At 43.9% G+C, this 21834-nt stretch overlaps 1 protein-coding gene across 1 annotated transcript in view; it reads right to left on the bottom strand.

Moving 5' to 3' along the window:
- The window catches only part of MARCHF6 (membrane associated ring-CH-type finger 6), a 59690-nt gene that overhangs the window by 29409 nt on the left and 8447 nt on the right, over nucleotides 1-21834 (bottom strand). The window contains exons 2-9 of the mRNA XM_058679979.1: nucleotides 17209-17305; nucleotides 16427-16500; nucleotides 13284-13427; nucleotides 10561-10633; nucleotides 8233-8401; nucleotides 5811-6000; nucleotides 3155-3216; nucleotides 1668-1700 (exon numbers count right to left, since the gene is read on the bottom strand). Of these exons, the coding sequence (XP_058535962.1) occupies nucleotides 1668-1700; nucleotides 3155-3216; nucleotides 5811-6000; nucleotides 8233-8401; nucleotides 10561-10633; nucleotides 13284-13427; nucleotides 16427-16500; nucleotides 17209-17305 (842 nt within the window). The remainder of the gene's footprint in view (nucleotides 1-1667; nucleotides 1701-3154; nucleotides 3217-5810; nucleotides 6001-8232; nucleotides 8402-10560; nucleotides 10634-13283; nucleotides 13428-16426; nucleotides 16501-17208; nucleotides 17306-21834) is intronic.

A 21834-nucleotide genomic window follows, 5' to 3' on the forward strand; every position in this document is an offset into this window, starting at 1 on the left:
ACAAACCTTCCCCAGAAATTCATTAAATCACATTCCCACATTATTGGCCCTGGCACAGTAGCCTAGTGGCTAGTCCTCGCCTTTCACTTGTCGGGATCTCATATGGGCGCCGGTTCTAATCCTGGCAGCCCTGCTCCCCAACCAGCTCCCTGCTTGTGGCCTGGGAAAGCAGTCAAGCATGGTCCGAGGTTTTGGAACCCTGCACCCGCGTTGGAAACCCAGAAGAAGTTCCTGGCTTCTGGCTTTGGATCGGCTCAGCTCTAGCTGTTACGACCACTTGGGGAGCAAACCAGCAGATAAAGATCTTTCTGTCTCTCCTTCTCTCTGTAAATGACGTTCCAAGAAAAATAATAAACAGCTTTAAAAAAAAAAAAGAAATAAAAATTCTTGGGCCAGCACAATAGCTCAACTAGCTAATCTAATGGCTGCAATTGCTGGCATTTGATATAGACACCAGGTCATGCCCCAGCTACTCCACTTTCCATCCAGCTCTCTACTGATGGTTCAGGAAAGCAGTGAAGAATGAGCCAAGCTTTGGGCCCCTGCATCTAACTGGAGACCAGAAAGAAGTTCCTGCTCCCTGCATCAGATCAGCCCAACTTTGGCCACTGCGACCATTTGGAGAGTAAACCAACAAATCCAAGATCTTTCTGTCTGTCCCTCACACTCTTCCTCTGTTACTCTTTCAAATAAAATAAATAAATTGTTTTCTAAAAGGAAGGAAGATAAATGCTAAGGACTAGCATTGTGGGGGGGGAGCTAAGCTGTAGCCTGCAAACTGACATAAAATACAGGCACTGTCCACCACACTTGTTATCTGGAAGAGGGCCCAAGCGCACCCATAGCGAAGACGCACTGAAGCTCCTGGCTGCGGCCTGGCCCAGCCCTGACTGTTGCTGCCATTTGGGAAGTAAACCTGAGGATGGAACATTTATCAATCCCTCTCTCTGTCCTAAGTCCAACTTAAATAAGTAAATAAATCTTTAGCAAGTAATTTTATATTATACAACCTGAAACATTTCTTTTCGAGAATAAGTCCTTTAAAGAATTGCTCCTCTGCAGGCCCAATGCAGTAGTATGGTATCTAAAGTCCTAGCCTTGTTCATACCAGGATCCCATACCGGCACCGGCTGGTGTCCAGGCTGCTCCACTTCCCTCCCAGCTCCCTATCTGTGGCCTGGGAAAGCAGTGGAGGACAGCCCAAAGCCTTGGGACCCTGCACCTGCGTGGGAGACCCGAAGAGCTCCTGGCTCCTGGGTTTGGATCAGCTCAGCTCGGGCCACTGCGACCACTTGGGAAATAGAAAATCTTTCTGTCTCTCCTCCTCTCTGTGAATCTGGCTTTGAAATACAAACAAGTAAATCTTTTTTTAAAAAGCAAAGGATTGCGTTTCCTGTACAGGTGCTGATCTTTACTAACCAAGAGCAGTGGGGTAAAGATGAGTGAGATCAGCTTCCAGGTCAGCCTGGGCTCTCCGGGGTCAAACACGAACAAGCTGCTTGGCTGCAGCAGGACAGGAGGTGTGACCACTGCGAGAATCAGCCTGGACTAGCCCTGGCCATCAGGGCACAAACCAGTGGGTGGAGATGCACACTTGTGCTCTCCCTTTTCTGGGGCATTCTACCCGTAAAATAAATGACCTTCAAAAACTAACTAGCTTTACTTACCAGAAAAACGAGTGACCCATCGAGTCCTAGCATCTAAAATAAACAAATGATACACATTAACTCAAGATGTAACAATATTTCCTGCACCAACATATCAAAAAGGCTCATTTCCCTTCAATATATTTAAACAAAGTCTTCACCCAATACTTTCCAATACTGCCTATTATTTCCAGAGAGTAAAATATCTGCTGTTTCTGCCTCCAAAAAAAAAATAAATAAATAAAGGGAAAGGATCAAGCATGTACCACAGCAGTGGAGATGCCAGAACCATACATCAGCCTCCCTCCTAGGCTCAACACCCAGATCTGACACTGACTCCAGCTTTCCTGAAAAGGAGTGACCACCCAAGTACATGGGCTCCTGTTATCCTGCTGGGAGATCAGTCCCAGCTCCTGGTTTCAGCCCTGGACTGGTCCCTGGGCTTCTGTGATGTGAACCAACACATGGGAAATACCTATTTCTTTATTTCAATAAATGAAAACTTCCTTTAAAAAATGTTTACAGGGCCAGCACCAAGGCACAGTGGAATAAATTTCCAAATATGGTGTTGGCATCCTATATGGGGACTAGTGCAAGTCCCAGGTTGCTCCACTTCCCATGCAGCTCCCTGCTTATGGCCTGGGAAAGCAGCAGAGGATGGCTCAGCCCTTGGGCCCTTGCATCCACGCTGGAGACCTGGAAGAAGCTCCTGGCTCATGGTTTCAGATCAGCTCGGCTTCAGTCACTACGGCCACTGGGGAGTGAAGCAGCAGCTGGTTCTTCGTCTTCTCTTTCTCTCTCATTCTCTCCCCACCCCCCTTTTCCTATCTCCTTCTTTCCTACCTGATGTGTTAACTGTTTCAAGTAAAAATAAATCTTTAAAAAACTCTGAAATTTTTTCTATTTTAGGTTTCCTTTAACGCAAAAATTTTTAATGCCAAATCTATAATTATAAAACAAAGGATTTTTTTCTTGAGCTGAATTTTTACATTAGGTAAAAGCCAGTCAAGACATAATGAGAACTAAAGTGTAAAAATACTACTTAAGGGCCCAACACATTAGCCTAGTGGCTAAATCCTCACCTTGCATGCCTGGGATCCTATATGGGTGCCAGTTCATATCCCAGCTGTTCTACTTCCCATTCAGCTCCCTGCTTCTGGCCTGGGAAAACAGTAGAGGACTGCCCAAAGCCTTGGGATTCTGCACCCACGTGGGAGATCTGGAAGAGGCTCCTGGCTTCAGGAAAAAAAAAAAAAAGATGGCCCAAATACATGGGCCCATCCTACCCAAAAATGCTACTTAAATTTTTACTCATTTCTTCAAAATCCCACAATGTCAAGTGAAATATTCCCTACATGGGGCAAAGTTTATGTTAAAAGCCAGAAGACAGGAAATGCCATCAGCATCACAATATTTTCACTGCAAACAGCATATCACTTCATTTTCTCTAGAAACAGAAATCCTGCCTCGCGAAGGAAGTTATCTCAGGAAGGATGACTGCCACTCACTCTTTCCCATGTGAGTTCTTCTGCAGCACGATCCCATTCCAAAGCATTCCAGTTCATGTCATCTGGAAATACAGGTGCAGTTCAAAAATTACTGAGGGAACTCCAGCCACACATCATAAAAGCCACCCTTTGTAATTAAGTATTCTTATAATGTTGTTGTGACTCTAAACCATTTGAATAATTTTTTTCACATTGGATGTATTAGGTAACAAAAAATCAATTTATATATATATGAATAATATGGATATAAAAAAGGTCATGCTATATTATGTTAAGCAGGAAATAAATAGGGACATGTGAAACAAAAGAATTCAACAGCTCTCTAAGGAATGAATTTGGTGGATTTGAAAAAAGGAGGGAAGGGCCCGGCACGATAGCGTATTGGTTAAAGTCCTTGCCTTGCACACGCCAGGATCCCATATGGCTGCCAGTTCTAATCCCGGAAGCCCCGCTTCCCATCAAACTCCCTGCTTGTGGTCTGAGAAAGCAGTCAAGGATGGTTCAAAGCCTTGGGACCCTGCACCCACATGGGAGACCTGGAAGAGCTGCTGACTTCTGGCTTTGGATTGGCACAGCACTGGCTGTTGCGCTCACTTGGGGAGTGAATCATCGGATGGAAGATCTTCCTCTCTGTCTCTCCTCCTCTCTGTATATCTGACTTTGTAATAAAATTAATAAATCTTAAAAAAAAAAAAAAGAAAGAAAAAAGGAGGGAAGCCAGAGAACAAGGAGTAACAAGGAGGGCAGTAGAAGACAAAGTATGAAGTGTAGTCGGGGATCCGCTTCTCACAGAGCATGGGTTTCCTTTAGGAACGCACTGCAAAGGCGGTGCTGGGCGGAGGCAGTGCAGTGAGGAGCTGCAGCCCCGGCCAGAGAGAGGGACGGCCAGAGAGAGGGACGGCCAGAGGGAGGGACGGCCAGAGGGAGGGACGGCCAGAGAGAGGGACGCCAGCCTCTCGGCAGCAGCAGGCTGTGCTCTCCAGCTCTGCCTTCCCTGCAAAGGGCCCTTGCTCCATTACACCTCGACGCCCATCCGTCAAGGCCTGCTTCAAATGCTTCTGAGGACACACCATGTAAAACTGGTGTCTCCCCATTCACCTTACAATACACTTATGACAATGTACATTTCCTATTTCTTCCCTAAATCACAAGATCTGTGATTCTGCTCATAAACACCACAAGACATTCAAATATCCGCAGTGCTGAGTCAACCCAGAGACGGGGCAGGGTGTCAACAGAAGATGCCGTGGCGGGAGGAGGGAAGCCGAGGCAGTGAGCACTGAGGGCGGGCTGCAGACTCAGTCTTGAACCAGACCTCACACCACAGAGTTTACATCGCAAAACCTGAAAAGCTGGATGAGCATCACTTGGCCTGCAGCATCGCACTTGAAGAAGCCCTTTTCCAATTTGAAAAGTTGGACTAATGCAATATACATGGACAGGGAGAAGCAAACAAGGAGGGCCAATATGAATAAAACTCATTTTTAAAAAGTAGGCTTTATTCTAACTTTAATATGAAGTCAGCTGCACCAATTTCAATGCAGCTTCCTGTTAATGGTCTGGGAAAAACAGCTGAACATGGTCCAATGCTTGGTTCCTACACCCAGATCAGAGACCTGGAAGAAGGTTTTGGCTTCTGGCTTCTGACCATTTCAGGAGTGAACCAGTGGATGTAAGCTCTCATTTGTGCTCTCTCCCCACCCACTCCCCCATCCCCGCCCTTTCTTCTAACTATGCCTTAAAAAAAAAAATCTTTAGGATAGTACGATGGCTCAGGTGGCTAATCTTCCTCTAGCAAATGCTGGGCTTCCCATATGGTCGCTGGTTCATGTCCAGGCTGTTCCACGTCCCATCCAGCTCCCTGCTTGTGGCCTGGGAAGCAGTAGAGGATGGCCCAAGCCTTGGGACCATGCACCCACATGAGAGACCCAGAAGAAGCTCCTGGCTTCAAACCAGCTCAGCTCTGGCCGTTCCGGCCTTTTGGGGAGTGAACCAATAGATGAGAGATCCTTCTCTCTGTCTCTGCCTCTTAAATCTGCCTTTTCAATAAAAGTAAATCTTTAAAAAAGAAAATCTTTCCCAAAAAAGTCCCAAATAAAAGTAGGATTTTAAAGCACAAAACAGGGGCAGCACGGTGGTATAGCATCTTCATCCTCAGTCCGAGGTACCCTCATCCCATTCGCACACCAGTTCATGCCCTGGCTGCTCCCCTTCCATCCTGCTCCCTGCTAGCAGCCGGGCAAAGCCGCCGAGAAAGTCCCAAGTCCTTGGGCCCTCACACCCACACGGGAGATCTGCATTTGAAGCAGCTCCTGCCTACCAGCTTCAGACTAGCCTAGCTCTGGCCCTGGCAGCCATTTAAGGAATGGACCAGTGGAACAAAGAACTGTTTCTCCCTTCCTGTCTCTGTGTAACCTCTTCCATCAAAATATATGTTTTAAAAAATAAATATAGCACAAAATGTGTGTCCACAGAAAAAAAGCTCATGTATACATAAAACCATAAAAACCAATTGCACAAAATAAGAGTAAAACGAGGTCAGAAACAGACCTTGAAAACATAAATATTTCAACATTTCAGTCCTTCCCTCCTCTATGTAAGCAGAGAATGGATTCAGTCCAGAAGAGAAAAGTGTGGGTGTGCACACAGTAGTTACCCTGGGCTCCGTTGTTGGCGTCCGCCACATCCTCCACGCCTGCGTCCTCTTCCTCCTCGTTCTCTTCCTCCTCCTCCTCGGCCTGACCCTCCTGTGCCTCAGGGTTCTCGCCCACCACAGCGTTCTCAGCCGGGGGGTCGGCAGGCTGCTCGGCAGCAGCGTTCTCTGCACCGTTCCCTCCCGCCGGAGCCTGCAGGACAAAACAGCCCAGAGAGTCAGCCAACTTAGTCCCGCTCTGCATCCAAACTGCACTCTGCACAACAAAACCAGCCACACACACACTGCTAAAATTCAAAACTCAGTATCTTTCAAAGTCATCTTTTCTAAGTTCCTCTGATTTTAGATCAACTTGGCATATGAAAGCATAAACTCACTTCATAGTACAAAAATTCATTCAGCATCAACTACAAATGATGATTTCACAAAGCATCATAAAGATTTACAGATCTGGCTACTTTGCATACATTACTTGATAATCCTTTTTATTTTACATTTGAGAGGAAGAAACAGAAAGAAACAGAATTCTTATCTACTGGTCATCCCAAAATACTTCGCCAAAGTCTGGGAGCTGGGAACTCAATCCTGAGTTCCCACATGAAACCCAATGATTGGAGACATCACCACTGCCTCCTAGGATCTGCTGCAGCAGCAGCAGGGAGATGGAATTACATCACAGATGCCCAGGGACCAGTCCAGGGCTGAAACCAGGAGCTGGGACTGATCTCCCAGCAGGATAACAGGAGCCCATGTACTTGGGTGGTCACTCCTTTTCAGGAAAGCTGGAGTCAGTGTCAGATCTGGGTGTTGAGCCTAGGCGGGAGGCTGATGTATGGTTCTAGCATCTCCACTGCTGTGGTACATGCCTGGCACAGTCACTTCTTTTGATCCCGACACGGACTGGCTTGCTAAGGAAACCTCTTACAGCTCCTAGGAGATTGCTGACCGCTACCCGGTGTGGGTGATGGGCGAGTGTGACCTGACAGCTGCTGCTTGGTAGGTAAGGCTGTGTACACAGGCACAACCCGTTCCCAACAGTGCATCCCCTCCTTGGGGCTCTTCTCAAGTTCTGCCATCTGCCACATGCCAAACCATCATTGTATTTAAGTGACAATAACAGTTCAGTGGAAGCAACTCTGACGCTGTGAATGACGATTCTAAAGGAAAGGCTGTATTAAGTTTCTAAATATGCCCCAAGAAACCGTTGAACTTATCTGGACAATAAGATGCTGGACTTTATGCTTGGCAGATGCTTGCAATGAAAGAATCTCAACTGAATTTGAACTGAGGTAATGCAACAAGGTGGAGGAATCCACCATGGGGGGGTTGGAGAGGGTCGGGGGGAATCCCAGTGCCTATAAAACTGTCACATAATGCAATGTAATCAATAAAAAAAATGTTTCTAAATATGAAGTACAAGGACAAAAGTACAAATTCTACAAGTCCACTATCAGTGTATGGGTTTACAGTCCACTGCCAGTGTATGGGTTTCAAGTAAAATATGTACTCTGTAGAAAAAAAGAACTATTAACTATCGCTAAGTATTTCACAGGGAGATTCTGTAAAGTATATACTGCTTTCATATCCAGAGAGCTAATTTGCGGCTTTTTGGTCTCAGAATATTTCAGTAAGGTAGCAAAAATCAATGTAGATTCTTCTCTTCTTGACAACTCTAGCAAGCAGCATCTAACACAACACCACTCATAAAATTAAAAATAAAGCTACCAGATTCTTACCAACACTGTTCCTCCTGTCAGGGCAGGTGTGGCATTTTACACAAGGAAAATTCCTCCACAGAGATGAAGTAGTTGCCTTCGTGTAACATGCACTATCAGGAGCATGCCCACAAAGCTCCTATCCTGCCCAGAGGCCCAAGCTGAACAGTTAGACCAAGTCAAGAGAATTACATGGGCCTGGCAGCGTGGCCTAGTGGCTAAAGTCCTCGCTTTGAACGCGCCGGGATCCCATATGGGCACCAGTTCTAATCCCGGCTGCTCCACTTCCTACCCAGCTCCCTGCCTGTGGCCTGGGAAAGCAGTCGAGGACGGCCCAGAGCTTTGGGACCCTGCACCCGCGTGGGAGACCCAGAAGAGGTTCCTGGTTCCTGGCTTCGGATGGGCGCAGCACCGGCTGTTGCAGCCACTTGGGGAGTGAATCATCGGATGGAAGATCTTCCTCTCTTCCTCTCCTCCTCTCTGTATCTGACTTTGTAATAAAAATCACAGCACAGAGCATTACAGCACAGTCCTAAAACTGCTCCCGACGGGGCTAGAAAATAAGAGTAAAGTCACAATGGCAATCTTCCAATTGGCACATTTCCCTCCTTTTTCATACTTTTTGCTATCCTTTGCAAGGGGCATGAAGGGTTTGATCGCACTGTGATCATACTCTCACATCCAACACCCATGTTGGAGGTGGGGGTTACCTCATTTTGGTGGTGCCCGGCAGCGTTGAAGGGGGGGGCGGCGTGCTCCAACCAAATCGGGGCTCCTCCGTGGACGATCTGCTCGCGCAGCCACACCAAGCTGATGAACGCACACAGCGTGCACGTCACCACGAAACAACCCTGCAAACAATCTGCCAACAAATTTTCCCTATTAAAAAAAAATTACAAAAATTACTTCAAGGAACACTTAAAATTAGGAAACCAAAAATGACATTCCTTGTTCGTACCAAAATCTCAGGAAAAAAAAAAAGCCCCCCCCAAAATCACAACTTTTAGGGTGAAAATCAGTTTCTCCAAATTATTTGTGATAAATGACCAACACAATATTTAAATATTTGCATCACATATACATAAACTTATATAACAACATAAAAAATCAGAACGATATACAAATTAGTTATCCACAATCTATATTTTGAACAGGACTAAGAAAAAGACAGCAAGCAAAAATGAAAAAGGCAATTAATACCTGACAAAGGCCAAGGACTTAATGTACATGAGTTACTTAAGGTTCACAGCTCAGGTCCAATGCTTACTTTTCTTCATTTCACATTCAACTTTAAAAATACGCTTAATAATACCTAAACTCACACACATTAGCAAAAATCCCTAATCTCCTCCACAAATAACACTAATGACAAAATAAAGAAATGAAAGCTTGGAGATACTAATATGCTACGCTGTATGACAAAGTCTACATTTCACTGAAATTTTTAAATTGGAAAGCAAATCAAGCTTTGATATTAACTGCAAATACACCATGATTATATTCACCCTTCAGCAACTCTATAAAGTAATCATATATGTGAAAGCTCAGAAGACTCCCTGTTCTCCTATCTAAAGAAGCCAATCCTTCCCTAGCTCACGTTTGTGATTTCACAATAATTAAAGCTTGCTACAGGAAAATCTACTATTGTAATGGAGTGATTTTTCTTCCACAGGAAAGCTGAAGAAACGTCAACCAGAAAGACCCTAGCACAGTGGTTCTGAACTCTGAGCTGCTGTGGTCCCTAAGACAACACCATCTGGGAAAAAAAAAAAAACCCTAAATCAGAAGAACCCTAACCCCTCCCACTATCTGCCGCACTCACCTTTTTAAAATGCCATCATAACCACTACATAAAGCACCCCGACCAACTGGGCTCCCGGAGAAGCCATGAAATAATCAAGACAAGTCCCAAAACTCAGCTGAGCGCACAAGAAACTGCTAACTCCCAAAGAGAGAAGAGAGGTGAAAAACGGTTGCTTTAAGCCATTAGTTTTTCAGACACTTTGTGTTGTTGCAGCAACTGGTAATGATGCATCCGAGAGGACTCAAAGAACTGAGCGTCAGAAAATGAGCATCACCAAAAAACAAACACAAAAAACCAACAAGCCATAAAAAATAAAATCCAAACAAAAGAAAAATGAATATCACAAAATATGCGCCAAAAAATTAAATTTAAAATGAAAAAGCTATACACAGGCTTCAAAATTTTATGCACCAAAACAGTTTTAATTCTGTCTTGCATACAGAAGTTATTAAGATACTAAAGAACTTTAAAGTAAAATTTCAAACATTACTCATAAAAAAATTTGTTACAAATGCTTCCAGAAATGCCAGCTCATTTCTTCAAATTATAAAAAGTAACAGAGGATTATAGAATGAAACAACCAAGCCTGCCTGCAGCCAGCCTTCCTTGGTATCAAGGAGCAGTCCAGTTAAGTGAGCTGGAGAACCCGCTAGAAGAACTACAGCAAATGAGCTTCAACACCTACAATAACCTCGGGAAACATCTTAAAAACAAACTTCAGCTCACATGTATATGTTAAAAACACACATTCCAACAAACTAAAATATAAATAATATACACATTCAATTATATAACAGCCTGATCAACAAAGTCATTCCACTATTACAAGACATTCATTTAAAATCAGTGTGTTTCAGGGCCTGGCACAACAGCGTAATGGTTAAGCGTCCTCGCCTTCAGTGCGCCGGGATCCCATATGGGCGCCAGTTCTAATCCCGGCAGCTCCACTTCCCATCCAGCTCCCTGCTTGTGGCCTGGGAAAGCAGTCGAGGATGGCCCAAGGCCTTATAAATTAATAAATAAATAAATAAATCTTAAAAATAAAATCAGTGTGTTTCAAAGAAACATCAGTTACATGTAATCTCAGCTACTTGTACCACAGCTGTAACTGCCACATAAGTGGCATGAATTATATGCCCTTAAAACAAAATAATTTTCAGATTCTAACAAAACTCAATACAAGCATGTGATGACAGCACCGCACCGCGTCTCCCATCACAGCTTCAATACTCACGTCGACAGCATGTCCAGTGGCAGGGTCAGCAGTGAGCTCACGGAGCCAGTGAACAAGCACTTGTAGATGCGGCCTACCAAAAAGACACAGCTCATATCATAAAACCATGGTTTAACATGGAATTCCATGAAGGCCACCAAAATAATCATTTTTAGTTATTATATGACTCAGTTTCAATTTTTTAAAAACATGGGCAAGCAAAAACTAACCACTGAAAACAATGTTTTCACAATACTTAATTCTTAGATTTTTTTTTTTTAATTTATTGGAAAGACAGATTTACAAAGAAAACGAGAGACAGAAAGGGAAAGCTTTGCCATTCACTGATTCACTCCCCAAGTGCAGCTGAGCTGAAGCCAGGAGCCAGGAGCCAGGAGCCAGGAGCTTCTTCCAGGTATCTCACGCAGGTGCAGGGTTCCAAGCCTTTGGGCCAAGCTTGACTGCTTTCCCAGGCCACAAGCAGTGAGTTAGACAGGAAGTGAAGCAGACAGGACACAAACCAGCAACCATATGGGATACTAGGGCTTGAATATGGAGGATTAGCCAGTTGAGCCATGGTATCAGCCCCAATCTCTAAGTTTTGTCAAGGTTTACCAGCTTGGTATTCATTGAGCTGAATGTGCGGTCTCCCAGTTAGTATGGTCCCAAACACTTGGGACATCTATCATCTCTTGCTTTCGCAGGCACACTAGCAGGGAGCTGGACTAGAAGCCAAGCAGTTGGACCTGACCCAGAGCTGTGGTTTAAGACGCCGGAGTCACAAGCTGTATCTTAATTTGCTGTGTCACAACATCAGCCCTGATGCTACTTTTCTATGTCTAGAACATTTAATAATCCTCCCCCAAAATGAAATAAGCAACTGAAGTTGCTTACAGGGCCTGGCGCAATAGTGTAGTGGTTAAAGTCCTCGCTTTGCACGCACCAGGATCCCATATGTGCACTGGTTCTAACCCGGGTGAGCCTGCTTTCCATCCAGCTCCCTGCTTGTGGCCTGGGAAAGCATTCGAGGATGGCCCAAGGCCTTGGGACCCTGCACCCGCTTGGGAGACACGGAAGAGCTCCTGGCTTCTGGCTCCTGGCTTCAGCCTGGCTCAGCTCCAGCTGTTGTGGTCACTTGGGGAGTGAACCATCAGATGGAAGATGTTCCTCTCTGTCTCTCCTCCTCTCTGTATATCTGCCTTTCCAATAAAAATAAAATAAATCTTTAAAAAAAAAAAGAAGAACTTGCGTACAGTTGCATCTTCCATGTTAAGATGGTCTGTGAGGCCAGCTAGTACTGTGATTTAAGCCGCAGCTTCCGGCCAGTAGCCCGTTTCAGAGGGCCAGCTGCTCTGCTTCTGCCCAGCCACGAGCTAAGGCGCTAGAGAAGGTAACGGGATGCGCCAAGTGCTCATGCCCTTGCCAGCCACACGGAAGCCAGGATCAACTTCCGGGCTGTTACAGCCATTTGGAGAATAAACCAGCAGATCAAGACCTCTGCTTCCACCACCCGACTTTTCAAATAAACAGATGAATCTTTTTTTTTAAATGCACCTGGAATTTTAGTTTCAGGTTGTTACCTAAAATCTGATTTCTGTAGAGTAAGAATAATTCAGTCAAATATAAAACAAAAACCTTTGCTTTTCCTTCTCTGAATTTCTCCTGTCTTTACAGACCCCTTGACGTGAGTGCGTGCCCGTGCACACGCGCCTGCTCACACTTGGAATTATCTGCTCCTTCTACCGCATTACACCCGAGGAAACCACTTAGGGTTCAGCCTTTTCGTTCATTAATTTATTTCTCAATGGTGTCGATTCTATTTGCTCCATCTCTCAAGAGGTTCATCTCCATGATCAATTAAGCTAATTTTAAGAAGACATGAAGATACTAATATTTATTCACAACTCCAAGAGTATTTTCCTGTGTGTGTATCCTCTGCCAGCAGCAGTCTGCATTCCTGTGAGAGATCCGCTGAGGGTTGGAGTGCGCACAGGGTCTGGAGGCACGCTCCCCTTCCTCAGCGTCATTACGTCCGTGAGTAGCTTTGTAAAAGTAAGGGGTAAGCTCAGAAAAATCCATATTCCGGAGTCCTTGGAAAGCTCCAGTGTACTTCAAGGGGCACAACCCGAGCTTCCTCTAAGCATCATCTGATTCTATTTTTTCAATGCTTCCAAGAACTTTCATTATTTGTCTCTATATGCTCTACTTCTCTTTTCCACATTCAAGAAAGTACTTCTTAAAACCTCAGATCAGATGAATATTTTCTAAGTGAAACATTGCTAACACATGACAATATAGCACCAAACTAGACATAATTCAAATAAGAATAATGCATCACTACTTCATAATAATAAATGGCTAGGAGCCCGGTGGCGTGGCCTACCGGCTAAAGTCCTCTCCTTGAACACACCGGGATCCCATATGGGCGCCAGTTCTAATCCTGGCAGCCCTGCTTCCCATCCAGCTCCCTGCTTGTGTCCTGGGAAAGCAGTCGAGGACTGCCCAAGGCCTTGGGTCCTGCACCCGCATGGGAGACCTGGAGAAAGTTCCTGGCTCCTGGCTTCAGATCAGCGTAGCACCGGCCGTTGTGGTTACTTGGGGAGTGAATCATCGGATGGAAGATCTTCCTGTCTCTCCTCCTCTCTATATATATCTGACTTTGCAATAAAAATAAATATTTATTTTAAAAAAATAAATGGCTAAACAGTATCTAAATCATCCCAATCAGATGCACCAATACTCACATGCTGTAAGAGGAACAACTCCCAACCATGCGAAGGCCACAAGTGTATAATGAAACCAGTATCGGATTGCAGTGCCAATGCTTGTAACCAGTCCAGCAAGTATGTCTTGGATTGGAAGCCGAGAAGGCATATCTGGAGAATAAACTATAAAAAGAAATAAAGGGGGGCATATAATTTCATTAATCTTTTAAAATGCAATAATAAAATACACATGTAAAACTAACTACATTAACTTTCTATATCTGTATTATTCTTAAAATTTTCATATTAAAAATGTGAATCAAATACTTACAGTAACATCCCATTTGCCCAAGAAAAGTCATTTGTAAAGCAAATAACATGGAAGATGCAGCAAGCAACAAAAAAGAGCTTTAGGCAGGAAAAAGGATTCAGTAGAAGCTCACAGCCCTCATTCAGTCCTGACTCTCACACAGTGCTAACTGCACGTGTTAGCATTTAAATAGCATACTTAGTTTTCTGCACTATAAAAAATCAGATGAAGCAAACAAGAACAGAGGGACGAATTATATTAAGAACTTCTTAAATTATAAGCATGAGACCAAGCATTCAAACAGCAGAGTCATTTCACACGATAGCAAATAAACCACCCACACCGTCCCATGTTCACACACACAGCCGAATCTCCCCGTGACAATGTCAGGCATCCCCAAATCCCCTGCAACATACTCAACATACTCACAGAATAATTTGGTCATGTCTTACAAAGATTTTTAAAAAATACTTTCAATAAAAACCACGGCGTATGTTCTCTGTAACAGGTAACTGAGAAAGAAACTCTAAACAACTCTTTCTCCACGGAGACCTAAGCAAAAGCTCTCATACATAAATATTTTAAAAATCAAACTTTGAGAAACTTTAAAAGCACTGCCATAAACTAACACCCACATACAGGAAGCAATTAGCAAGAGGTAACTTTTGACAACTCAACTACACAGACCACTGACTTCAACGGACTATTCCCTATACAAGAGCAAGTCATTAACCATTAATAACTGTTCCTAAGGAAACAGCATATGATTGCAATTAAAACTAAAATGTACAAAACATGCTTTTATTGGAGTCAAAATGAAAACCACATGAATATCTCAAGCTTCATGAAGACATGCACCTGGTCTTAATTGGCTATATACCTTAATAACAGTACCTTTACGCACTACTGAAAAGGTAATACTACAAATACAACTGTAATTTTTGATACTAAGTGTTACTCCAAAAGTAATAATGTCATATCTTTAACCAATTACAATTATCATATAAAACAAAGTAAAGCCATCACTAATTTATGACATGCATACTGAGCAGCTATGTTGTTTCTGTTTTGTTTTTTAAAGCCAATCAACTCAGGAACCAAATTTGTGACAGGGAAGAATCCCAAAATGAGCAATACCTCAAATTATTAATAACATGCCATTATAATCCTCTAATTTGGGTGAATATCAAATTTTAATAGGCACAAGAATTATTAAAATTTTAAAGACCTGTAAAATACCAAGTATTTATAAATACTAGCTGAAATGTTAACGAAAATCCCATGGAAGCGAATTCATATTTTAACAGTATTGGAAACCAAGGCCACTGCTGTTAATTTTTCTTTAATCTCTATAATTGTTTTGGAGTTACGTTTTTAAAGAGAACCCTTACTGTTTAGAGACACATAATGAGATATTTACAGAATTATAAATCACAAGAGTATTTTTCTAAAAAGATTTATTTTTATTGCAAAGTCAGATATACAGAGAGAAGGAGAGACAGAGAGGAAGATCTTCCATCCGCTGATTCACTCCCCAAGTGACTGCAACAGCCAGAGCTGAGCCAGGCTGAAGTCAAGAGCTTCTACCGGGGCTCCCACACAGGTGCAGGGTCCCAACCCTTTGTGCTGTACTCGACTGCTTTCCCAGGCCACAAGCAGGAAGCTGGATGGGAAGTGGGTCACTGGGATTAGAACCGGCGCCGATATGGCATCCTGGCACATTCAAGGAGAGGACTTCAGCCACCAGGCCACCGCATAGTTCTAAGGTGAACTACGTCAGCCAATGGCCCTGGGAAGGATTTCCTCAACCTTGGAGCAGTGAAACCAACAGCATCTCAGAACTACCAGAGCTACTTAAGCAGTGTGCTCAGAACACGCTCCACAGTGGGGAACCCCGGGATGAGATTAGGGGCCATCCCCCACACCCCCCAGTATTGATGTGGTTGGGCTGCATTCCCCAAATACAGGGAAAAAAAATTGGAAGCAGCTGTCTCATCCACTTTCCCCCATTCCTTGATCCTCTCTACCCTAATCCGTGGTCCACACAGGCACACATCCTTCTCAACTCTGTAAACATCATCAAAAATAAATTATATATTTTTAAGAGAATAAAAGACAGGAATTATAAAAATAATACATAATGAAAATGACAGAGTATAGATTCCCAGAAAAAAAATGTTTTCCCACAGCATAAAATCTGGGAGATGCACAAAATATAGACTAGGAAAAACTGACACCCCTGCCCCCGTCAACAATATTAAGACATTGTTAATATTGGCAGTATTTAAAAAAAAAAGTTGAAAGTGGGCAAAACAGGGTGATAGGTACATGTAGGCTCATTATGTACACCTCTGTAGATGCTTGGCCCTGTCTATAATTACAAGCCTAAAAATAAAAGCAAAAATAGAATCTACAAAATAACAGGGTTATGCTAAACGATGAGTTCTTAAAAATATTCTCCTAAATGGAACTGCATTATTACCAAAGGCAATGAAGCTGAAAATGCTTGCTCCAAAATTACTAAAACGTAGGCTAGAGGCTAGAGCTATGGCATGATGGGTGAAGAGATGCTGGCATCCCATGGGGCAGGGTCTGCTACACTCCTCATCTAGCATAACAGTGCTCCACGGGTAGGGGGCAGTGGGTGGGGGCTGTGGGGGGGACACCCAAGGAGGCTCCTGGGCATAGACTGGCCCACCTATGGTCACTGTGGCCAACTGGGGAGTGAACTAGCAGTGAATCCTTTTAACTCTGCCTTTCAAATAAATAAATAAAACTCTAAAATAAATGACTGAACACTTACTGCTGCCAGTAATAACAACACACACACACACACACACACACACACACTGAAAGCTTCTAAAGAACTTACTTGGTGTGAAAGCAAATCTGTGCTTGCATAATTCACAGTATTCTTTTCGACTGTGTTTCAGCCACTGAACTAAGCTGCAATTACAAATATACTCTTAAGAACAGCTTACAAACAAGAAGCATTAAGGTTTCATTGAAAACTAATGTTGCTTGCATTAAGCTCTACATATTACAGAGCTTTCACAATTTTGACAATTCCAAATTTTTTAATTCTGACAATTTCAAACTTAAAACATTAACTTTTCATAAATCCCTTCTAAAAGTAAAAAACACAAAACAATGTATCAATGCTACCAAAAATACTGACAATCTTACTATGAAGAGCCAATTCATCTAAATGGTAACTTATAACTCCTCACATTAAATAAGTACAGAAGACTCTCCAGGCAGTCACATCAGTTCTAACAGGGATCAGAAAACAGTGCGTCTTGAGCTTTGTTTCCTCATCTGCATGATAATATTCCACCTCAAGGCTTCCTGGCAAAGACTTAAACTGGTTTCCTTGTGATAAAAGTATTTCATAAATTTAAGCCACGATGCAAACAAAACCAGAAAAGTAAGCTTCCAATGTCCAAAAACAAGCTCTCCACAGTAGAAATAACAAAAGGGAACTCAATTGCACCTAGGTCATCCACCAAAATAACAGGCATGGCATTAAGAACTACAGACAGTTCCTTTTTCAATATTTTAAGAGTTTTAAAAGTTATAGTTTCTTAAAACGATCATTCTAATTACATAGATGACAAAACGTTGAGATTTACAAATCTTCTCAGTGTAACTTACCATTCCTGATGGATAAATTTAATACTGCCAGTACATACACAAGGATGATACAGAGGCTTCTCAGGCGTTCCTTCTGATCGACACACTCTACAAATGTCTGATAATGGAAAAGAAAATGAAACAATCATGAACTATAACTTTAAAAAAAACTCCAAAATACTTTTTTTAATTTGGTAAATACTATCATCTGGCAAAATATTAATCAATTGCATACAAAGCTGAAGATTATGACTGATATGTGTATATGTAAAATCTTAAAACTTCCTTTAAGAATTTTTAAAGGTTGTTCTTACATGGGAGAACTTTGTAAATAAAGTTGCAGGTAACAATAACAACTGATTTTATTTAAAACCACATTTTCATTTATTGAACAGAAACAAAAATCAGGTCACCAATAGTGTCCTAACAGTTTCAAACTCCAGTAACTACTGGTTTATTGTTCTAATTAAACTCAGTTTGAATTCCACACAGCATAAATGAGGGTTTAACACTACAACACAGGGACAAGCATAGGAGACACTCCTTTGAGGAGGCACCTCACCCAAACAGAACAAGAAACTGGAAGCAGAGGGGTGGGCTCAACTCAGGCAGACAGAACCCACCCAGGGCTGTCCGAAGCAGAAGCAGAGAGCCCAGGGCCAATGTGTCGGTACAGAGGAGAGCCCCTCACCCTCGCCACAAGCCCCAAGCAGTTCCAAGGACATCTGTCTGTCCTTCAACAAGGGGTAAATGACACCACAGCTCCAAAGCGAACCATCCTTGTAGCCTGCTAGCTGTTTACAGCTTCTACCCCACATACAGAAACTTGGCCATGACTTTAGCTTAAACCATCTTCCTGGTTATCCACCAAGGCCAAGTGCCGATCAGGTGGGCAAGTGCACAGGGATAGCCTTCAGAACACTACTAACCTGTCCTCTTTCTGGAACTCCTCGTTACCCTGATTCCCATCACTAATGCATTAGAGGGTCAAGCCCTATGGGACAGGAGCAAAGAAATCCAGGCAGCACCATCCCAGACATGCTGTATTAGGTAATTGGGTGCCAACTATCACAGCTGAGGGACACCAAAAGTTCAGGCTCACTTAGTGGTTAAGTATCCATAGTTACCAATTAGCCACACTAATCTCTCTACCAGCAAGAGAAGTTGCGTACTGCCCACAAGGGGGGCCAGAGGCAATGGTCCATTGTGAATCAAGTGGGACTCCCACTGGTGAGTCCAGTTTCAGCTTCAGAAGGAGACCACCCCAGCCCCCACCCTCGTCCTCTACAAAGGACTTCAGATTCCAGGAAGCTGCCACTAGGTATCCAAAATTTCAGATCAGCATCGCCTCTAAATCTCCCACTTTGATTTTCACCCTTAATTAAAACATCCTTGGCAAACCCTTATGCTGGTTTGTCTTACAAAGCTAAGAGATTCACAAAGTCCCTCCACATTTCCCTACCAGGTACCCTTCAGCTGAGGCACTGAGCAGAGCTGGGGCAGAGAGCAAGGGGCAGGTGATGTGGTGCTGTTTGGGAGGCCAGCTCTCCACCACAGTGTCCAGCATCAAGTCCCGCCTTACCCTCTGATCCGGCCAGTGCACCTGGGAGGCACCAGAGAGTCAAGTGTTTGGGTTCCTGCCATCCATAACAGAGACCCAGAAAGAGCCACTGGCTGCCACCTCCCACAGCCCTGGCTCTCAGAGGCATCTGGACAGTGAACAGATACACTGAAGAGCTCACTCCCTCCCCCCACCATCTCCCTGTCACTCTGTTTTTTCCAAAAAAAAAAAAAAAAAAAATTAAAGGTACCTGAAACCACCTTTTATTTTTTCAAAGATTTATTTTTATTGGAAAGGCAGATTTACAGAAAGAAGGGGAAAGAAAGAGAAAGATCTTCCATCCGCTGACTGATGCACTCTCCAAGCGGCCACCAATAGCCAGAACTGAGCCCATGCGAAGCCAGGAGCTTCTTCTGGGTCTCCCATATGGGTGGCAGGGTACCAGGCTTTGGGCCATCCTCGACTGCTTCCAGGTCACAAGGAACCAGATGGGAAGTGGAGCAGCTGGGACAGGAACCGGCACCCATATGGGATCCTGACGGACGTAAGGTGAGGATTTAGCCACTGGCCATCGTGTGGGCTCCAACCACCAGCATTTTAACTGCGGCAAATTCAACAGAAAGTACTGTAGCTAGGACTACTGCAGCTGCCAGAGAGCATCAGATCTGCTCCAATCACAGGGTCTGCAGAGCTCATCACTTTCCTCATTGCGCGCCCATGTGAGGCGTGAGTAACCTGCCTCTGCTGCTTTCCTTGGACGGAAGAGTAGTTAAGCAGGCTCTCTGCAGAACCGAACCCAGACATCCCACCAACTGGACTCCAGGTCACTGCAGTCATCGCCTTAGGCACTGTAGCTGCCACCTAAGGGACATGCCACAATGGGGTTGAGAAACACACGGAGGCTATCAAGACCCACCAGAGCTGTTGGCACTGAGGGCATGGAGTAGCTCTGGAATTACCACTGATTCAGGCAAGAACTTCATGTGTGTCAGAAACTATTCACAATACCACAGTACTGAGTACTCGGATGCCCGTGGAGTAGCTTTTTAAATAGACATCTGTCGCTGTCCCGCAGCGATGGACTTGGTGCACGGAGCCAATAATAACACACGTGGACCCCTGACTGATGGTCAAAAGCCGAGGTTTATTAGTAGCATCAGACTTTATACTCTGAGGGTCATATAGGATAAGGGAGGAAGTGCTGAGCTTATCAACAAAACCATTAATGCTTGTTTGGAACTCCTTTTGTCTTGTATATTCCACCAGGTGTTCTCATATACATATGCAGATGATATCCAATAAGGTATACAAAAGGTAGCCATTTGGTTATTCTCCTCCAAATATTATCCAACCAATTGTAGTCCTGTGCTCACTGACCTTTTCGGGTCACAATGTCCTCCTACAGACATCTACCATTTGGCTCAACTGGCAGGGTAGCTGCTGCTGGTGGGCGGATGCCAACCGTCTTCTGTCTCCCTAGCACAATCTCAACCAGCTGCGGGAGCAGGAAGCAAGCACAAAAGCCACAGGCGTGCACTCAGTGCAGAAGCAGAGGGGACACACATGCTCCCATGAACACAGAGCACAGACAGTCCTCGCTGCCAGGTGGGAGTGACCTCAGGCAGCTAGAGCCAACTGGTCACCGTGTGGGCTCCGCCATGACACAGACCACCTGCACGCAGGTGACTCATGGGGGTGTGCCCTAAGAAAACTGCAGTGGTGGACAAAGGCCATGCTGGACAAAGGCAGCAGCAAATCCCAGGGCACAGTGCTCACTCCAAGGGAATGGCCATCAGGTAAGCATCAGATGAGGACAGGGAAAGGGGTTAAGAAATGGCAGCTCTCCACTGACTGAGGACAGACATACGAACCAGATGCGACCCGGGCTTTCAGAAGACCACCGTGCTTCTAATGACAACCAACACACAGCATACCAGGCAAACACAAACAAATCTAAACTCAGGCCCTCTCCTCTATTTAGCACTGGTCTAGACGACAGAACTGGGATCCCTGGGGGTGGAGCTCCTCACCTGAGTCTCCAAGGTCCAGATAGTTTTACTTTTGATAGAGATATTGTTTATACTCTCCATTTACATCGTGTTTTCTACAGACTACAAGACAAACTGGATGTAGTTAGAGCTGAAAAATTCAGCTCCCTTCCTTTAATCCAGATATTTGAAGAGATTCATAGACACAAAAGCAAATCTTATCAATTTGGGAGGTTTATGTGTAGATTTTTTCATATAAAACACCATTTCTGTTAACACATAAGCAGGTGTGTAGTATTTATAAGTGAATCAAAGGCATTTTTAACATCTCTTTGCTTTCCTTTTTTTAGTACTTCTTTATTTTGACTGGGTGCTGTGACTCAACAGGCTAATCCTCCACCTGATAGAACTGGCATCCCATATGGATGTTGGTTCTTGTTCTGCTGTTCTACTTTTGATCCAGCTCCCTACTTGCGGCCTGGGAAAGTAGTAGAGGATGGCCCAAGTCCTTGGGACCCTGCACCCAAGTGCAGTGTGGAAGACCTGGAAGAAGCTCTTGGCTCCCAAAAGGTTTAGCTCCAGTTGTGGTCTTTTGGGGAGTGAACCAGCAGACAGAAGAGCTTCCTCTCTCTCTGTCCACCTCTTCTCTCTGTCCATCTGCCTTTATTTTTGTTGGAAAGGCAGATGTACAGATGAGGCAACATAAGATGGTCCAAGTTCTTGGACCTCTCACCCACATGGGAGAGTTGACCAGCCCGGTTCCAATCACTGTAGCCACTGAGTGAACACGCAGATCTTGCTCTCTCTCTGCCTTTCAAATAAATAAATCTTTTTTTAAAAAGTGTAAAAGAATTGTGAGACGATAAAAGTTAAGTCATTGCTCCAACACAATGGTTCCAATATTTCTTGAATCTTGGAAATTCAGAGGTAAAAAAATGAGAAGATCAACGGCTCTTCCAAAACACAGCTTCATAAATTTTTCATTAGTGTATCAGAAAATTCCCAACCTTTATTGTCCCCAATGACAAAAGAAAACAAAATATTATTAAACTTCTAAATTAACTTATTTTACAACTAGGGTGTTCCCAGAGTTCTCTA

Source organism: Ochotona princeps, chromosome 23, assembly GCF_030435755.1.
Source record: "Ochotona princeps isolate mOchPri1 chromosome 23, mOchPri1.hap1, whole genome shotgun sequence".
Classification (NCBI taxonomy): domain Eukaryota; kingdom Metazoa; phylum Chordata; class Mammalia; order Lagomorpha; family Ochotonidae; genus Ochotona; species Ochotona princeps.